Raw genomic sequence first — 20,212 nt, 5'->3', positions numbered from 1 at the left:
AATGGCTACAAACCCTAGGCACTTACTCTGCCAACCATCAAAAGCAATTTATAAAGTTTAGATGGGAGGGGCAGAAATACAAGTTATATGGGTTCCAACCCCCTCAAAATCAAATTGTATCATCATACCAGATGATGAAGCTGATCCAAAAGGAAGCACCAGCATATGTAGTGCAGTTTCATCAGATGGAGATGTTGGCTTCAAGATTGGTTAGCGAAGAACCATCTGAAGTTCAAGAACTACCACCTAAAGTTCAAAAACACAAAAAGGTGTTCCAAGATCTTCCTATGAAGATCCCTCTTGAAAGAGAAATCGAGCACATAATTGAAGTTAAATCAAGGTCAAACCCTATCAATATCAAGCTGTATAGATATCCACATCACCAAAAAACTGAAATCAAAAGATCAGTCCAAGATCTTTTGAAGTGTGGAATCAACACAAAAAATAGAAGCCCATACGCTACTCCAGTGGTTCTAGTTCGAAAAAAGGATGGATCCTTTAGACTATGTAGATTATCAAGGGACTAAACAAGGTAACGATTAAGAACAAATTTCCAATTCCTTTTATAGATGAAATGCTAGATGAACTTCATGTTGTCCGATATTTTTCAAAATTGGACTTGAGATCAGGATACTACCAAATCAGAATAAGGATAGAAGACATAGCAAACATTGATTTTCGAACACATGAAGGTCATTATGAATTTAAGGTAATGTCCTTTGGATTAACCAATGCTCCATCAACTTTCCAAACCACCATGAATGAGGTATTCCATCCATATTTAAGGAAGTTTGTGTTAGTATTCTTTGATGATATTCTAATCTATAGTAAAACATGGAAGGAACATCTACAACATTTGGAGCAAACTCTCACTATATTAGAAGAATATCAATTCTATGCCATGATGTCCAAGTGCTCTTTTGGAAAGGAAGAGGTAGAGTACCTCGGACACATAATATCCAAGGAAGGAGTAAACGTAGATCCTAATAAGATCAAAGCTATAAAAGAATGGCCCAGACCAATTAACATCTCCAAATTAAGAGGATTCTTAGGTTTGACTGGATACTATCGAAGTTTTATTCAAAATTATGTTCATGTATCCACACCCCTAACAAATTTGTCGAAAAAGAACTCCCTTTCAATGGAATGATAAGGCATAAAAGTATTTTGAAGACTTAAAAGAAATCATGTCCAAGTCACACCTATATTAGCAACTCCAGATTTCTCAAGGCCTTTTGCAATTGAATGTGACGCTTCAAGTTTTGGCATAAGAGCAATTTTGATGCAAGATAGTCATCCAATAGCATTTGAAAGCAGGAAGCTCAATAAGCAAAAATGTCTCAAGTCTACATACAACAAGGAAATGCTCGCCATTATGCATGCATTAGCTAAGTGGAGGCAATATCTTTTGGGAAGTAAGTTCTTAATACAAACAGACCATAATAGTCTTCTGCACCTCCTCCAACAGAAAACACTCTCTACAGACAACAAAAATTCGACATGGATATTTTACATAAGAAAGAGAAAGACAACGTAGTAGCAGATGCTCTATCCAGGAAAGACGAAGAATCATCATTACTTGCAATTTTAGTTGCAGTCCCAGAATGGCATAATGATATTCGAAGTAAGTATGCAAAAGATCCAGAAACAAGTGCTATAATCAATAACCCTCCTCAAAATTCAAAATTTCAATGGAGAAACAATATTTTGTGGTACAAGGGAAGAATTTACCTAAGTCCAAATTCCAAATTTAAAGCAAAAGTTCTCAAAGAGTCCCAAGATTCACTGTCAATCGACATGTTGGTTTTTTTAAAACCTACTATAATGCACGCCAATCATTTTTCTGGAAAGGAATGAATAATGATATTTAAAAATATGTAGCAAAATGCGATAAATGCCAGAGAAATAAAAATGAGAACATTATGACCCTCGGACTACTCCATCCCTTAAATATTCCAAATTAGAAGTGGGAAGAAATATCAATGGACTTTATCGAAGGATTACCCATGTCTGATGGCAAAGACAAAATTCTCGTAGTAGTCGACAGACTCACCAAGTATGCACACTTCATAGGAATGAAGAAATCAGACTCAGCAAAACAAATCGTCGAGATATTTTGCAAGAATGTCTACAAACTACATGGGTTTCCCAAAGTCATTGTTAGCGATAGAGACGCCAAATTCAAAGGCAATTTCTGGAGGGAATTTTTCAAACATATAGGAACCTACCTCAACATGAGTTCAGCATACCATCCTCAAATAGATGATCAAACAAAAGTTGTCAATAAATGTTTAGAAGCCTACCTATGTTGTTATGCAACAGACAAACAAAATAAGTGAGCTCAATGGTTACATCTCGCTGAATGGTGGTACAATTCCACTTACCACACTTCAACAAAAATGACTCCATTTCAAGCTCTGTACGATTACGAACCTCCTAAATGGAAGGACCTTGTCATTATCGAGACAAAACATCCAACAGTTAAAGACCAGATAGAAGAAACACAAAAAGTCTTCCAAGCACTAAAGGAAAATCTAAATATTGCAAGAAATCACATATGAAGCGGCAAGTTGAACGAAACAGAACCTAAAAAGAATTTGAAGTTGGAGAATAGGTATTTGTTAAACTTCAACCTTACAAGCAGTTATCCTTAAAACAAAAGGGAAAAAACAAATTGGCACCAAAATTCTATGGACCATAACAGATTAACAAAAAAATCAGCCAAGTAGCATACTGTTAGCACTGCTATACGAGGGGATAAAAAAGGATCCATGCATGTTGTTGAAATCTCCAAGTTTGGGTTAAAAGTCTTCCACCGATCGAAAAAATTGCAAGGGGAAAGCCCTTTGGAGGGCAGAAATACACTATTGGGAGGCGGAAATACCCCAAAAACCATGTAAAAATCAAAGTTGCAGGCATAAAGGACCGAATTAATCTCAGTCGTTGGATCTGGTCGATCAACGGCCAAGATTGCGCCGACATTTCGCTATCGGCGATTACAAGGGGCAGGCTTTAACATAAGTTATGTGCCGATGCGATGGGCCGGACCCGATGGCCATACAACACTCCATTTTATAATATTTCAAATCCGCGCCCGTCGCATTTTCATTGTTTTTTATGTATTCTCTTTGTATAAAGAAAATACGAAGGAAGCCTGGGCAAGTGCCGATTGCGATCAATCCCGGACCCGATAGATGATTGAACCAGGCTTGAGGACTTTTAAAGTCCAAATGAAGGAGAAATGGGCAGGATTTATCAGTGTTGCAGTGTTTTCGCCGTTTACGACCCAAACAGACACAATAACAGAAAAGAAACATTCACAGCTATTCCCTGAAAGGGACCGGTGCAAGGATTTCATAAGAACGACAGCCACTCCATTGCAGGTTCAGGCGCCAAGCCATCCGTAGCTGAGTCTTGCAGTCATGATACACACTAGAAGAAGGATTCGGCAGAGAAGCGACAGTCGGCAAACAGAGCCCGAAAAGGGAAGGAGAAGGGCCACTACACGCCTCAACCGAAACCGAACGAAATCATGGAGCGTTAACGGCCCTGCCAGTGCAGCGGTCATCCTAACAAACATAATGGGGCATCTTTGGCACGAGGGACCTCTCATGCATCACAGCAGACCGTCCAAAACATCTGAGTATGGTTATTCCTCTGTCAGAAAAGGAAAAACCTCCGAACCATACCTGCCTATTGAGGGAATCAAATGGTTATGGGACAAATCAGACAAGTCCAAGACTCTGAGCCTTCTAGAGAGCTCAGGAGCATTGTGAAGGGCCTATAAAGGGCAGAAAACTAAATGTAACAAGGGTTCAACTTTTGGAGATTATTCCTCCCCTGTTTTCTCAAGCTTCTCATTTGCAGTCTTTAGTAATACAAGCTTCTTTTGCTGCTACATGTTTAATGTCCATTTCTCTTCTGTTCTATGCTTGCACTTGAACAGTTTGTTCAGGTTTTCTGTGTGTTTAAGGCCAGATAACTGTCATCTTATCTCTGCTTTGATATACTAGATTTGCAAGCTTCTTTGCTGCCTATGGCTAGCCATTTATATGTGTGATTATATGTGCATCTGCCAGTATAGTCAGTGAGTTCTTTTACTGCCTGTAACTAGCCATTCATATAGGTCCATGTATGCTATCTGTCGGCATAGTCAGTGTTCTCCATCTATCCATTAATCTACAAACTATTGAGCATTAGCAGTCTAAAGCCTTGTGTTGTTGGGGGTGTTCATGCATGTCTTGAGTGTGAATAGAGCTGGAATGGTTATCCGACTTGATCCAAACCATCTTTCGTTCCAATAGTTCAGAGAACAATATTGAAGATTATATGTTTCCAGGCATCTCTGATTTACAACCTCAGAGAGTTTCCTGGAGTGATAACACATACAACATAAGCCTTCCTGATAAAAGTCGTGTTCACAGCGTTTTCCATGTATCTTGCCTTAAAAAGGCACTTGGCAAACATCGGACGGCACAGACAACACTTCTGACACTAGATGACGAAGGGAAGATCAGTTTAGAACCAGGAGTCATCATCGTTAGGGAAAAGAAGCTGTGATCACGAGTAATCAAAGAATACCAAATTAAGTGGAAGGATTTACCAAAAGAAAAATCTTAATGGGAGACCAAAGCATTCCGTCAGCAACATCCTTTGTTACCTATGCTTTGAGGACAAAGTATTCTTTCGAGAGGAAGGCAATTTTATGTAAAATTTATTTAATTTAATTTTCTAAACTAAAGGGCACGATCAAAGATCATGCCCCTCATGTAATGGCTCCTGGGTTGTATTTACGCCAGGGCCTCCCACCTTTGTAATTCACTCATTCAAGCATTAATAAAAAAGATATATCCCTTTTTTGTTAATTATTGAGCTATTACTCTCCAGTGAATGAGAGTGAATTGTATCTCTTGTCCAGTTAAGATAGAAAGGAGTGCCTTAAACTAAACCAAGGGCCTGAAAGTTGTAACCCAAATATGTGTAGGTTGCAGTGATCTCAATCTCATTCCCTCTGAAGTAGAAGTGATAGCCACATAAAGAGCACTTGGACACAATAAAATCATGACCTTGGTTTTACTTAAGTTACTACCAACTGTCTAAGATCACAGAAAACAGTCGATTACATAAAATTGGAGAGACCTAAGTCATTAAACACAAAAGTAACAAATATGTTGGGAGACAATAGATCAAAATTTATGTGTCTTAATTCAGAAAAAATTGTAATGTGATCAACTAGATGGATATAACCTTGATCACTACATATACAAATAAATAACTATATGATGCTTCTTTTTCACTATCCTTTTCTCATGAGCTATTTCTCAATGGTTTACAAAAGAAAAGCATGTTTCATCATGAATGATTTATCTGGCTCTATATTGTGCCCAGCTTTTGGGTGAGGATGGGCAGACACAAGCCTGGAAAGGGACCTCCATTGCCACAGACCATTGTTGGGTCAAGGATGGGAGCAAACTCAACCTGGTTGGAAGGAAAAGAAGTGACTTCGAAGCATCCTGAGGGCTATTGTTTCTGGCTTTGAGTAGCAATTCTGGCCAATTGGTGCAACTTTCCTTGTCATTCAAGCACAGTTTCCACGAGGAAACACTTTCTAGATACATTTCTCAATTAAGGATGAAATCAATGTTTTCAACTTTATGCAACAGCTTATGGTTAAAACTTTGGTATGTATTATGTCTTTTCCAAGAAGGATTCTGCCTCACAAGTAACTCATTTACTTGTACAAGCCTTACAAGGGAGGTTATATGGATGTCTGTACCATGTGTGTGTGCATATGTGACAGGCCCTGAGAGAATCTAATGCAACTTCGAACTATTTTTTGGAGTGGAAGTAATGTCTGCCCAAAAATGCACAACAGTGCTGCAACAAAGCATGGCGCAAATGCAGCTAAACATGTTTATAATATATAAACTTCTATGACAGTGGCTCAGGGTTTGGACACATTGACGTAAGTGTTGGTGTGGAAAGATATAAACATGATGATTGAAGATATTATGGTTTGAACGTTTAGTACCCTGCAATGTTCTCACTGTGGGCATTCAGTAGGCAGGCATCCAAGAAATTTAGTGTTAAGTGTCCAAGAACCCAGAAGCACACCATGGCCATGGGGTACACTGTATATCAAAAGAAATCACGCGCTGCAGGATACAGACACCTGCTCCCAATGTCCATAGTATTTGATGATTCCCATAAGACATTTTTTTTGGTGAACATGCTGAATTGTTCTCGTCTTATATGAACCAGATTGATTTATCCAATCTGGACTTACCCGAAATGCAGCCAGTGCATGAGGTCATTATAAGCACTCCTCCCTGACACTGCTATCCTACTGCATGGGGATTCACTTGTGATATTGATCACCATGTGCAAGCAAGGATGGTCCTGAGAGGCAACTCATTCCAGGTTTTGGCTGTCATGTTGCATTATGGATTTTGAGCTGCACAGATATGAGAAGCAATGAGTGCTACTGTCAAAACATTAGGGGGTAGGTCTTATCCAAGCCTCCATCTCCAGCCCTGCAAAACTAATTTATCTACATTATCTAATTTCTTTTGATCTAATGATAATAGGAGAGCAACATCTGACTCCTGAGAGGAAAAAATGGATCAATCTCTACCATGCAAGGTGATAAAACACAACTATCGATTGCACAGTACCTTAATAGATCGCAAATTATAAACTCAATTGGATATATTTCCGGTAGCTTTTGAATTTTTCATGGTTCATAGAGAAATACTAAGGTTCTACTTCCAATTACTATTGAAAAAACGTATATTTTGCATAAATACAAGGAAAATTAAAGGTGAGAAAGGGGCAGCCTACCTCCAATTGCAAATGGTAGCTGCAAAATTGTACCACCAAGAGGCACTGAATAGATGCTTCCGCCTTCATATTTATCCCACCCACCAACAATGAGGCCAGTCTGGAGCATGTTCTGATAAATAAATAGCCACAAGCATTGCACTCTGTTATATTTAATAATAAAAATCATATTGAATCAATAGTTTGTAGTGGTAACATCAAAATAGCTTCAGCAGATCTATCTTATCAAAAGACGCATCCATTACTGAAAAGGCACCCCGTCTAGGTATTTGTATCAGGGGCCTTCATTGTAATATCATCATTCTTATTCATTCTATCAGTTATTTATCTATCAATACATTTATTACATACAAACAGGAACCAAGGGAAATCAATACATCAAAAAAATAACGCTACAGGAAATCAAAGAATTAATTAAAATATGGCCCGAGGATCTTACAATGCTAGATTCGGCACCTGCAATAAAAATCAACATTGACTTGAAAGAAACTAGCATTGAAGAATGTTCTAACAAGGAAGAGGATTCAACCAAACTTGATGAGAGAAGTTAATAGAGAAGAACTAGAGAAAACAGTATCTTCTGCCTTTACTCCTGCCTGTGGCCCTGCAAAGGATGTAGCTAACCAACATAGATCTCATTTCATTATAATGGCAGACAATAAAGCACCGAAAGCAAACATCTATGATCCATTCAGATCGACTCCAAAAGGAAGTTTGTTCAACAAAATCTTCCTTGAAAACCCCTCGGACAATGAGCACAGCGATTCTCAAAACCCTCACAATGGCAAGGTACATATTCAATCTGGCCTGGAAGAGTATTGTTCAGATCAAGATAGTTTCCAGATCTTAGACGATGTGAATTCACTCGTTCTTTGGATCGCAAATGATATTCATATTCCTCAGGATTCAAAAGCCCTTCAGAAGAGTATAAATATTATTCACTTTATTTGCCAATATAGTAACACCAACACATGACTGTTGCGTTTTGTAAATAGATTCAACATGCTTATCGAAGCTCTGACTAGGAATTTTGATGTGAGAGGACTCAGAAACAAATCAGAAAATTGGTACGGCAAAGTTGAAATCTAGTTAACTCTAAATAGGCAATCGTCATGATATGAAGTGCTCCTCCAACTCAAGTAGAGGAAACGAATGAGGTGCTCAGCCATTGGAAAAGGATTGTTGGAGGGAGCATACAATATAGAAGAAGAGACTTGTGCAATGGGATCCTAACAAACCATCAATAAGGTCTTCATCATCAACATCACTCTAGCCAATCTTTGCAATTCGAGTGCCTGAGGAAACACTTACAGCATTAAGAGAAGGATTAACATCACAATGTTATGGAGATAATAAGATAATTAATGTCCAACAAATGACCACAAAAGTAACTCAATGGGACTGTTGAGTACACTGATGTTGATGCAAGCAGCAGTACCAAACAATCACATATATAAAAAACAACAGATAAAGTAAAAACATAATGTCCTCATGCCAAAACATGGAAAACCTTCAACTCCAAGTGCAGGAACATAATGTCTGCATGCTAAAACATGGAAAAACTTCAACTCCAAGTCAAGGCAGCCGTGGAAAGGAGCCAGGGATGAGGTTATGGTCAATGTTGCAGGAAACGTCCCCCCCCCCAGGGGATCTAAGGCCCGCAACGCGTCCCATACGGATTCGTACAGGAAACGTCCTCGGAAGCACGACTCCAAAATTGGGAAGCACAGTTCTGCCTGTTTTGGACGCTTCCTGGAAATTCCGGAAGTGTCCCTCCGAAGCACGCTTCCAAACCTTCGAAGCGCGCTTCTGTCGTACGAAGCGCGGTGCTTCGGAGGGCGAATCGTACGGTTCCCATACAGTTCCGTACACTATTCCAGAAAAAGCGCCACGCTATTTAGAAAATCGATTTTTTTTAGGTGAGTTTGCATATTGGGTGTGGGTCCACCTTGGGTTAGGGTGAGGAATGAAGGCATATATATATATATATAAATACAACAGATGCTCCCTCATGGTAATGTTTAAGAATTTAAGTGACATTCTCTTTTATTTTTCATTTTCATCCTTTTACTTAAATTTTTAACATTACCATAAAATGACTCAGGATGTTTGAGAGTGGTTCCAGCCTCATTGGACTTCATATGGAGAAAATATAATTTCATATCCTATTCAAAATTCAACAGACTTAACAGTTTTCAGGAATTCAAGATCAATGGGATTGTGGCATTTCATTAGATTATATCAAGTATGAAGGTATGTGATTAGCATTTAATCAAGAGCACCAAGCCCTATATGTACCCTAGTGTTGGTGGTGTTAATTGTTGAACTCCTTTGTCACGCCCTTATAAAAAATTACCTTTCAATCAAGTCAAAATCATCGATCAAGCATGTTAAGCTTTTTCTACCATATTTTAAGTCTTAAATTAGGTCATTTGATCAAAATTGGGCAATGTTGACTAATATCCCTTGACAATCGAGGTAGAGGCAAAGGCTAGACAAGAGGAGAAGAATCTAGATTCTAGATGCTTGATGCATCTAAATGGTTAATGCTCGAATAATTAATCATTAATGTACAATGGATGATATATCTATCTTGATTTATGCAAAAATATGCATGTTTTCATGTCTTCTACAACTAATTTGGTATTTGGGATGTTTGTTTCGAGTATAAATGCAAAAAAATATAAAATATATATATATAGCAGACGCTTCGCTTCCTAGATTTTTGGAGAATGACGCTTCTGTATCCCCGCTTCCAAAAAATGTCCCCGTTTCGTCCCCGTTTCGTCCCCGCTTTGTGCAACATTGGTCATGGTACATTAGAGCTATCTCTACTAATACTCAAAGCTTAATGAAAAGAAATCAAGATAGAATGGTGCCTAGACAGAGAGCTTGGGAAAGAACTAGACCCTCTGCAGCACTGTTGTTGGAAAGAAGTAACCCGTCGCTAGTGTCTAGTGTACCTTGAAAATCTACTAGTAAGAGATATGGTCTATGTCAAAAAATGTAATTAGTGTCAGTCTTCATAACTGTATTTTGTACTTGTCAAAAGAAAAAGAAAAGAAAAATATTTATTTTGTAAAATAAAACTATTTATTGTAAATGGGTTTCTTGCCCATGGTTTTTGGTTCTAGGTCAAGCACCCATTGTGTGCTCTAGGGTTTGTACAATGAGTCAAGTCAAAGTCATGATGTAAAGTCCCTTGGAGGGCTCTTGTATCAATGTAAAGGAAATATTTTTATGTCATAAAAAGGTCTAGAATCCACCAAAGAAATCAAGTTGGCTAGCCCTAAAGGTCGGCCTAGAAGAGGCTTGAGGACCCACCCTAAAAGCTATATATTAAGGAGAATTCGTCCTCCATTGGAGATACAACAAGTTTGTTTTTCTTAAGCAAGTCTGAGGCATAAAAAGGAGTGCGAAGAAGAGCAGAAGGACAGCGAAGTAGGAAGACGTCATTTTGGTCTTGGATCTTGGCAAATCTACTCTCTCTTTGGCAGCCGAATTTTCTGTGGAAGAATAGAAGTTACACAGGTCCAAAATTGTGCAAGAAGGAGCAAGTTTGTTTCTCTGTTTGGGTGGTTGGCCTGGTTTCTTGGTGGATGGTCTAGTGTCTTGGTCTTGGAAGTCTTCATTGAAATTCTATATGAAGAGATTTTTGTGGGTTTTCCTCTCTAGGAAAGGCTTTTGCCCTAGCTAGCAGCCTACATCTGGTGTTCTTGTGTTTGCATTGTGATCTTCTTATTGGCATTTGTCTTGATGATGAACAAAACTAAATAATGATGATAATGTCCTTATATAAATCACAAGAAAGTGTCAAATATTAACGAGAATATCAAGTTAATAAATACTTTAACTCCTTGCCCTAGATTTCTCAGCTTAGCATCAGAGCTAGGTCTTTAAGGTGAGGGCAGAAAACAAGATCATCTAGGCACCATCTCATCTCAAAAGGAGCGAATACCCTAGTCCGAGTTTGAGAAGGCAAGAAGAACGAAATTTTGGGCACAATTTCTAGCCCTATTTGCAGAGTTAAGGTCACTAGCATACACAAAAAAGAGCGAGAAGTTTTAGAGGGATATAAGCACTATTTTTTATGACCAAATTGCTAGAAGATCTACTCTCCTTGGACCAAATTCATCAATCGAGAAATCGAAGTTCTGGACTCATTCTATTAGTCCGCTTCTCTATGGTTATCAAGCCCTAATATCTGAAACAAGGCTATTCTTGTAAAGCAAGGGCATAAAATCTTGAGTTTGGAGAGATCAAGAGGCTAGTCAAGCAACCTATGAAAGGAGTACAAAATCATACTAATGCCCTCACAATCTACAAGGAGTACACCCATCTATCATTGTTGAATATTGCAGATACACGGTTTCCCTCTTCAGTTATCATGCTTGAGAGGTTGAGGGAGGTCAAGACCACTATTAGGACCATGGTTATTTCAGAGTTTTGGTCTTTTTGGAGAAAGACAGATCAAGTAGCCTCAAAAAGAGTCAAGGACACAGTGTTAGTTGATGCTTGGTGGGAGAGGGTAGATCTCATTATTAAGATCATGGACCCTCTCATTGCTTTGCTACGATTTGCAGATATAGACCAACCTTTATAAGGGATGGGATTCGATGATTGAGTTTGTGAGAACCATTATTTTACAGAGTGACTGCCCTAAGTATGAGACATCGTCGGAGGCCTTCTTCACCACCATACAGGTTATTCTTGTCAGCAAGTGAGACAAGAATTGCACACCGTTGCATTGTTTGGTTCACTCATTGAACCCAAAATACTATAGTCACAAGTGGCTAAATGATGAACCTTCCCGCAGATTCCCTCCTCAAATGGATGGTGAAATTTCACAGGGGAGGAAGAATGCATTGAGGTAGATATTTCAGGATAGAGCATCCCTTGATGAGGTGGAGGATGCCTTTGCAAAGTTTCAGTCTTCATAATGACATATTAATCATGGTTTTATTTAATGTAAAGAAGAAAAAAATAAATTTATTATTATTGTTCTTGAGACATGGATTTCATGCTCAAGATAAGTTTATTTTTAGGTTAAGCACCCATTGAGTGCTTCTAGGTCAATCGAGTCATTGTCATGTATTGAAGACCCATTTGGGCATGTTACATATTGTAAAGAAAATTTGTGTTTGAGTCAAACTAGAGTCAAAGACCCTCCAAGACCTTGTCATAATACAAGTAGCAAGTCGGCCTATCAAGAAGTGACATGTCGGCCTAGAGATAGTTATAAGTCGGCCTACAAATATGGACAAGAAGCCTATATAAAGGAGCTCTCGACCTCATTCAAAGGCAATCAATCAAGCATTGAAGGACAAGACAAAAGTGCGAGAAAAAAGTGACGAGAAGCCTCTTGGATAGCGAAGAAGAGAAGAAGGTAGACCGAAAAGATCAGGATTGTTTTTTCGGCTATAGCTCCTCTCACACGTGGGAAAATCTAGGGCATCCAATGCAAAATAAGGATCAAATTACAGTCATGCCTAGGAACCAAAATTTGGTGTCAAAATAGGTTAAATTGTAGGTCGAGATCTTGAGGAAAAGAAGCCTAGTCAATCGAAGGAGTAAAAGTACTCAAACTACCACATTCGTGTCACAAGTGTGAAAATTACAAGAGGGTACAGGAAGCCATGAATTGTAGGACGAAGGGCCAAAGTCGCAGTCTAGTGTTACAAAGCTGAAATTGAGAACGAAAAAGAAGTTGCAGCAACATCAAGACAAAGTTGACTTGGTTTGACTTGGCAAGAAAAGAAGAAGTCTGACTTAGTCTTGGAGAGATCTTCGTCAAGGGTCACAAGTATTTTTATATCTATGTCTGAATCTATCAAAATGACTTCATTTTGCAAGGAAAGCAACAAATTGGTTGGGTCATCAAACTTTCTTGCATGGAAGAAGAGGACAGATTTGATCCTCATAGAGAATGAAGTCATTTGTCATATCAATGGTAAGGTCTCCAAACCATCAAAAGAAGAATCTCAAGCATTAACGAAGTATATGAAAAGGGAAATAAGGGCTAAGAGGATCCTTATAGAATCCATCCAAGATCCCCTCATACCTTATGTATTGAAGTTGGAGACATCAAAAGAAATATATGAGAAGCTAGTAGAATTGTTCTCTGTGAGCACCAGTGGAGAAGTCATATCCTTGAGAACCGAGCTATACAAAATGAAGATATCAAAGGAAGAAGGAAGAGCCTCATACTTTATGAGGGTGACAAAAATATGAGACCAACTGTAAGAGTTGGGAGAAATAATGTTTCATAAAGCGATGACCACAGTGGTGCTCAATGAACTACCGGAGGAATGGGGCAACTTCGTATCAAGCATCTACGGAAAGAAGGAAGCCACCCAATTCAGTGCACTTTGGTCATTGTGTAAGATTGAAGACACCAGATTGAAAGCAAAAAGCGATGTAGGATCAAACGAGCAAGTTCAAGCATTTGCTACTATGGCTAGGAAGAAAGAAAAATTTGCAAAGTTTGGTCCTTAGAAAAAGAATAAGATCGATATGTCAAAGATCCAATGCTATGGTTTTCAAAAATATGGGCACTACAAGAGAAATTGTCCTAAACTCAAAAAAGAAAACAAGAAAAGGAAAGAAAGAATTGAAGCCCATATCACCGAAGAAGTAGAACCTAATGAGAAGAAATCCAAAGGGATAGATCTTCACTATTAAGGTCTCTATAGCAAGGAGAAGTAGGAGGTGAAAAGACCTCTACCATGATGAGAAATAGATATCATGATAGAAAGAATTGTAAGCATGATAGGATGCATCATATTAGAAGATGACATCATACAATTGAAGCAAGAGCTCATGACATCATTATTGAAGCATGAAAGGATAGTTGAAGTAGAAGTCTACATGGTTGTAGCAGTCATCATAGAAAGGAAGTAGCTCTTGGTAACCTCATTGAAAGCATAACTAGTACTTACGGGTAGAAGAAAGTAATCTAGCATAGAGTTCATCGTGAATCATCACCATTAGGAAGGAGCGATGAGGGCAATCAAGATCCTTTGTTGGAACCTTCATTAGAAGGTTCGCCTTAATTGGAAGAAGCAAGTGTCTTGTTGATCATTTCACCTTGTGTGGAATCCATTGTTTGGAAGGATGATGGTATGGTGACGAAGGAGTGCAGCATGTCAAGATGGTTGAAATACTTACAATCAAGGAAAGAAAGTTGTCGAAGGAAGTCTAGATGACCAAAAGGAGAAAAGAGGTATGTATATGTTTAATAGATTAAGTCATGCCATCATATAGTTGCCGAAAGTATGGGTAAATGTTGTACCTCATAAGCATGATCAAAGAAAAGGGATCTCTTCCTGTGGAAAGATGCATGAAGGCATGATTCACATATTGACAAGATGAAATCAACATAATATGTCTTCATATGGAATATGAGGTAGTTGATAAAGATGAAGGAATCGTGGATTAAAGTTCCTAGGAAGAAATATGTGAAGAAAGAAAGAGTAGATCATGAAAAATGCAACTATGATCACATAAGAAAAGGAAATCAACATTCGATGACTAGAAGAATTAGACATGAAATCTCCATAAAATGTATGAAGACCCTAATAAGGTCTGTAAAGAAAGGATACCCTTGACATTGAAGTCTTGGAGATGTTTCTATGAATGTGCAGGATATTGATATTGCAAGCAAGTAGATGTCATGATGAAAGGCCATCACAAAAGGTAACTTAGATTTGATAATCATTGTTTATTTTTGAATTACCTCTGGATGGGTTGACACACGGCTACCGAAAGAGAGTTGTAGGTGTCAAGTTGTGTTTTTAAAACCGGAACCGGTGACGTGACCGGTCCACCTAATGAACCGGGTTACCGATCGGAACTGTTTGAACTGGGACTAGTTAGGTCTAAACGAACCGGTTTTAGAAAAATACATTAAATGATTAATTTTTAATGAAAGAAAACTATTTCTAAGATTTAAAACCATGATTCCAAGCCAATAAAGACAAAGTTTTGCTCATTTATATACCATGTAAACGTGAATATATCAAAATGGCACCGAGTGCAATACATATCATCGACAAATTAGTAAAACACATAACCAATGAGGCTCTAAATGGCCTATAAATTCCAAAAACAATGTTGCAAGCTATGAGGCCATTGGCCTACTACAAGTCTACAGTGATGAGTGTACACATGATCAATGGTTCAATCATCAAGTTCGTCACCAGTACTAAACACAGGATCATCATTAGGAGCTACATAGACATCATCTGGTTCAGAGCCTGAGGATGCCTCAGCTTGATCTGCAACTTCAGTAGTAATGCCACCAATAACAATATAAGTGGACCTAATGGACCGCTGAACTGATATATGTTGGTTTAAGTTCAAAGAAGTTGCCAAATAGATTTTAGGTTTTGTACTGAAAATTACAAACTAGTCCTAGAACAAAGATAAGCGTAAACCAAAGAAAAAGAAATGGCAAGTCATGTTGAAACTTCACACAAAACAATCCAAGTATTGCAAGTAAAATATATTTTGCATATCCATAACTAAGCAAGCCACAAAAGTTGAGTTTTTTATCCACACAGTTATATTCAATCATAACAGTATTGCATTAAAAGAATATCGAATGAATTAATTAGGAATGAGCAAACAGCTCAATGATAATACAAAGATATTTACAATAATAGAAACATCAGGTTTCTATGTAGAATATGGAAACAAACAGTTTCATCTAAGAAACTGCTAAAAGAATAAAAATAGCAACAGCTAAAAGACTGAGCATTAAATAGAAATATTCTAATACCCTCCCTTAATGCTCAATCTATTTACAACACCAATAGACCCTCGGAATTTTACAAATTTATCAGGACCAAGAGGCTTGGTGAAAATGTCGGCGGGCTGCTCTGTTGTGGGAACATATTGCAACTGAACTGAGCCGTCTTCAACCTGCTGGCGAATGTAGTGGCAATGAGTTTCCACATGCTTTGTTCGTTCATGAAAGACTGGATTCTTGGCAAGTTTGAGCACTCCCTGATTATCACAAAACAAAGAAGTAGGCCCTGTCTGGAAAACATGCATATCTGCAAGCATACGACGAAGCCAAACTGCCTCACAGGATGCCTTAACTGCTCCCCGATACTCTGCTTCTGTTGAGGAGAGAGCCACTGCCTGTTGCTTCTTACTAGTCCAAGTAACAGCACCAGATCCTAGACTAAACACATACCCAGCTGTAGATTTACGGTCATCAACCGAACCGGCCCAGTCAGAGTCAGTGTAGCCACTGAGAATAGGATTGGAGCTGCGAGTATATAAGAGGCCATAATCAGAAGTACCACGCACATATCGTAGCACCCGCTTTGCTGCTATCCAATGATCAGCTTTAGGAGCTGACATAAAGCGAGAAATGTAGCTTACTGCAAAACTGATGTCAGGTCTGGTAGCAGTAAGATAGATGAGACTGCCCACTAATTGCCTGAATAAAGTTTCATCCACAAGAGGAGAGGATGACTGTGCTGAAAGTTTGAGCCCTGGTTCCATAGGAGTCGTGGCCGGTTTGCAATCCTGCATTCTGAACCTTTCCACAAGATTTTTGGCATACTTGGACTGAGAGAGAAAGATCTGATTTTCAGTCTGCCAAACTTCAACCCCCAGACAGTAATGAAGAAGTCCCAAGTCTGTCATCTCAAAAGTTCTGCATAGATCTTGTTTGATCCCATGGATCAAATGTGTAGAGCTGCCAGTAATGATAAGGTCATCCACATAGACAACCACAAACAAGATATCATCACCAGTATGCTTGATATGCAGCTTTGCATCAGATGGGCTCCGCTGAAAACCCTGATCTGTCAGGTACTGATCAATTTTCATGTACCAAGCCCGAGGAGCTTGTTTCAATCCATAGATTGCTTTAGCTAACCGACACACTTTCTGTTCTTAACCAGCAACCTTGAATCCTGGAGGCTGCGTCATGCAGACTTCTTGAAGATCACCATTTAGGAAAGCACTCTTTACATCCATTTGATGAACTTTCCAATTGAACTGAGCTGCTAGGGCAAGAACAAGCCTTATGGTACTCATCTTGGCTGTAGGAGCAAAAGTCTCCTCATAATCGATGCCTTCCTTCTGTGAGAACCCTCGAGCCACAAGACGAGCTTTATACTTGTCTATTGTTCCATCAGCTTTGTATTTCACTTTATACACCCATTTGCAGCCTATGGGCTTTTTTTCGGCAGGAAGATCTGAAAGTGTCCAGGTGTGATTCTTCTGAAGACTCTGGAATTCGGCTTCCATAGCTTGTTCCCACTCAGATGTACCCTTAGCCTCTGAATAGGTTTGACGCTCAAAAATACTGTGTAGGTTAGCCATAAGAGCAAAATTGACTGTAGACTGTTGTCTGTTCTTATGTCTAGAAGTTCTACCTTCAAGGAGCTCATCATCTCGGAGATCACCTATGGTTTTAGCCCACCATTTAGGCCGAAGAGAAGAAGAACCAATATCAGGAGTAGGTGGAGAAGGCTCAAGAGCAATAGGGACAGCAAGAGGAGGGTTAGCTTCTGGAGGAAGCTCAGATAGAGTATTATCAAATACTGATGCTACATCATCCCTCCCATCAGGTGGACTGACCGGAAGAAGAACACTATGAGGCTGATCCTCAGAACGCTGCTCAGAAGAAGAAGACTGAAAGAATCCTCTGTCTTCATCAAATACTACATCTCGACTGAAGCTAAGACGACCAGTGGCTATATCTATCAGCCTATAGGCCTTGTGATGATCACTGTAACCTGTCATCATGAGTTCTTGACTTTTGGAATCCAACTTAGAGCGCTTAGCAGATGGAATCCAAACATATGCAACTGAGCCAAATACTTTGAGATGATTGATCTTAGGCTTACGACCAGACCAAACTTCTTCAGGAGTCTTCCCTTTAACAGCCTGAGTAAGTGATCGGTTAAGAAGGTAAACAGCAGTAAATACTGCTTCCGCCCAGAATTTGTTTGGAACACTCCTGTGTTGTAACATGGAACGAGCCATTTCAACACCCGTGCGGTTGCGACACTCGACAACACTGTTCTGCTGGGGAGTGTAAGGTGTGGTTAATTGACGTTTGATGCCATGAATATCACAGAAGTTGGCAAAAGCTGAGGAACAAAATTCCCCCCATTGTCGGTCCTAAGGGTCATGATATTACAACCAGATTCTTTTTCAACTAAGGTTTTAAACTTCTGAAAGGTACTAAGAGCATCAGATTTATTTTTTAAAAAATACACCCACATCTTTCTACTGAAGTCATCTACAATAAGTAAAAAATATTTGCAAGCAGTGATAGAAGCTGTATTCATAGGACCACAAATATCAGCATGAAGTAACTAAAGTACCTTAGATGCGCGCCAAGATTCTCCATTTTTGAATGAAGACCGATGTTGCTTTCCCGCTTGACAGGCGCTGCATACCCCCAACTGCTGAGTCTGAATATCAAGTAATCCTGACACAAGTCCCTCCCGAGAGAGCTGAGAGAGATACTGCATATTTAGATGCCCATATCGCTGATGCCATAGAGTGCTGATGGGAGAGACACGTGCTGCTAGAGCCACTTTTGGAAAGTCACCGGTGTCAAGTAGCCTGTATAGACCATGGTCCTCTAGGCCAACAGCAACTGTTAGACTGGTCTCCCTGTCAATGATGGAGCACTTGTGTGCACTGAACACAACATCAAGCTGAGGAGAATTCCTCATAATCTGGCTGACAGATAGCAGATTAATCTCCATACCAGGAACATAGTATACATTTAGAAATATGAGCGTGCGTCCACCAGACTGAATTTGAACTGTACCCCTACCAGCTACATTGTACTTTTCACCTCCACCAAATACCACTGAATCACTGAAAGGTGAGAAGTCAATAAACCAATCACGCCTGTGAGAGAAGTGGCGTGATGCACCAGAATCAATGTACCATGCAGAGGAAGGAACATGTTCTGAAGACCTTTTAGCCATAAAGGCGTAAAAGGCAGAATCTGTCTGCTCGGAATGTTCTGCAACATTCGCTGTCTGATTTGGCCCTCCCTATTTCTTCTGTTCAGAAGCAATCCTTTGTCGGCAATCTTTCTTCATGTGACCGAACCTGTGACAGTAATTACACTGCACACTTTTCTTCCTAGCAGGATCAAAAGGCTGAGGAGAGCCTTTCTGCTGAAAAGACTGAGAGAACTGGTATTTTGCAGCAAATGCATTTTCCGAGGGCACTGATGAAGTACCACTACCAAACTGTTGTTTCCACCGATCCTGCTGCAGAAGTTTGGTACATAAAACTGGAAACTTCAGATCAACATTTGTGGTTGTAATGTTAAGTGTTTCTATGAAGTGTTCATAAGATTTCGGTAGACTTTTCAGAGTAATGACTACCATATCTTCTTCCTCCATGGTCCGACCAATGGCTTCGAGCTGATCTCGAATGTCTTTAATTTTGTTGAGATGTTCCTGTAAAGACATATGTTCATCCATCATGATGGAGAACAACTGATTTTTGAGAAAAAATGCTCTGCTTTTGTCAGATGTCTCGTGCAGTTCTTTCAACTGTTGCCAGATTTCGGCAGCGGTCTTGCCAGAAGGAATCTGTGGTAACTGATCATCAGCGACAGAGAGCTTGAGAAGCATAACAACCTCCCGATTTCAATCATCAAATTTATCTTGATCGGTACCAGCTGTACCGGGACGAGGCTCTTTGCCCAAAATGAGCTGATCAAGACGCCTGTATTCAAAAATGGTCAGCATTCTTTGTTTCCAAATGTTATAGTTGCTGCCATTAAAGCGTTGATTTCCTTCTAACATCAGATTGGTGAGCGTGGCCATTTTCCCAAAGTTAATACAGAAGTCTGACACACAACAAAGTGTAGCTGCCTGCTTAAAAATCTTCTTTCAAGATGACTGTACCAAATCTTAACAAATTCTGTTGTGAAAGAAATAGGCTTGCACACAAAAAATTACTCAGATCTGTATCAGTGCACCAGATCAAAAAACACTAGACCAAAAGAAAAAATAACTCAGATCTGATCACGCCACTTTAAAGATAACTGTGATGCTGGTTTGATCACGTGCACTGATGATAACTGTGATGTTGTTTTGATCAAAACACCAGATCAAAACCAGATGATAACTGTGATGCTGTTTTGATCCCACTTCAAAAATAACTGTGATGCTATTCTGGTCCCACCGCTTCAAATAAAATCACAATAAACTTTAATCCAATTGCTAAGCAAACACGTGAATCTGGAAAATACCTTTACGTGAAAATGCCAGATATTTTCAATGCCGTCACTATAATCTGGAAAATCCCGTCGCGTGATACAAGCGGGGCTTAAATCACTGGAAGTGCGTGGGGTTGCTTTGCGTAATTGTCG

General features: G+C 39.3%; 1 protein-coding gene across 1 annotated transcript in view; it reads right to left on the bottom strand.

The window, feature by feature from the left end:
- Positions 1–20,212, bottom strand: part of LOC149185396 (proteasome subunit beta type-6-like) — a 161,002-nt gene that overhangs the window by 58,059 nt on the left and 82,731 nt on the right. Inside the window, exon 6 of the mRNA XM_089417919.1 lies at positions 6,841–6,952. Coding sequence (XP_089274045.1) covers positions 6,841–6,952 — 112 coding nt within the window. The remainder of the gene's footprint in view (positions 1–6,840; positions 6,953–20,212) is intronic.

Source organism: Pinus tabuliformis, chromosome 3_2, assembly GCF_031772625.1.
Source record: "Pinus tabuliformis cultivar Carrire ecotype Pingquan chromosome 3_2, CPIR1, whole genome shotgun sequence".
NCBI lineage: Eukaryota > Viridiplantae > Streptophyta > Pinopsida > Pinales > Pinaceae > Pinus > Pinus tabuliformis.
The sequence above is the reverse complement of the archived record's forward strand: the minus strand, read 5'-3'. Positions and strand labels throughout refer to the sequence as shown.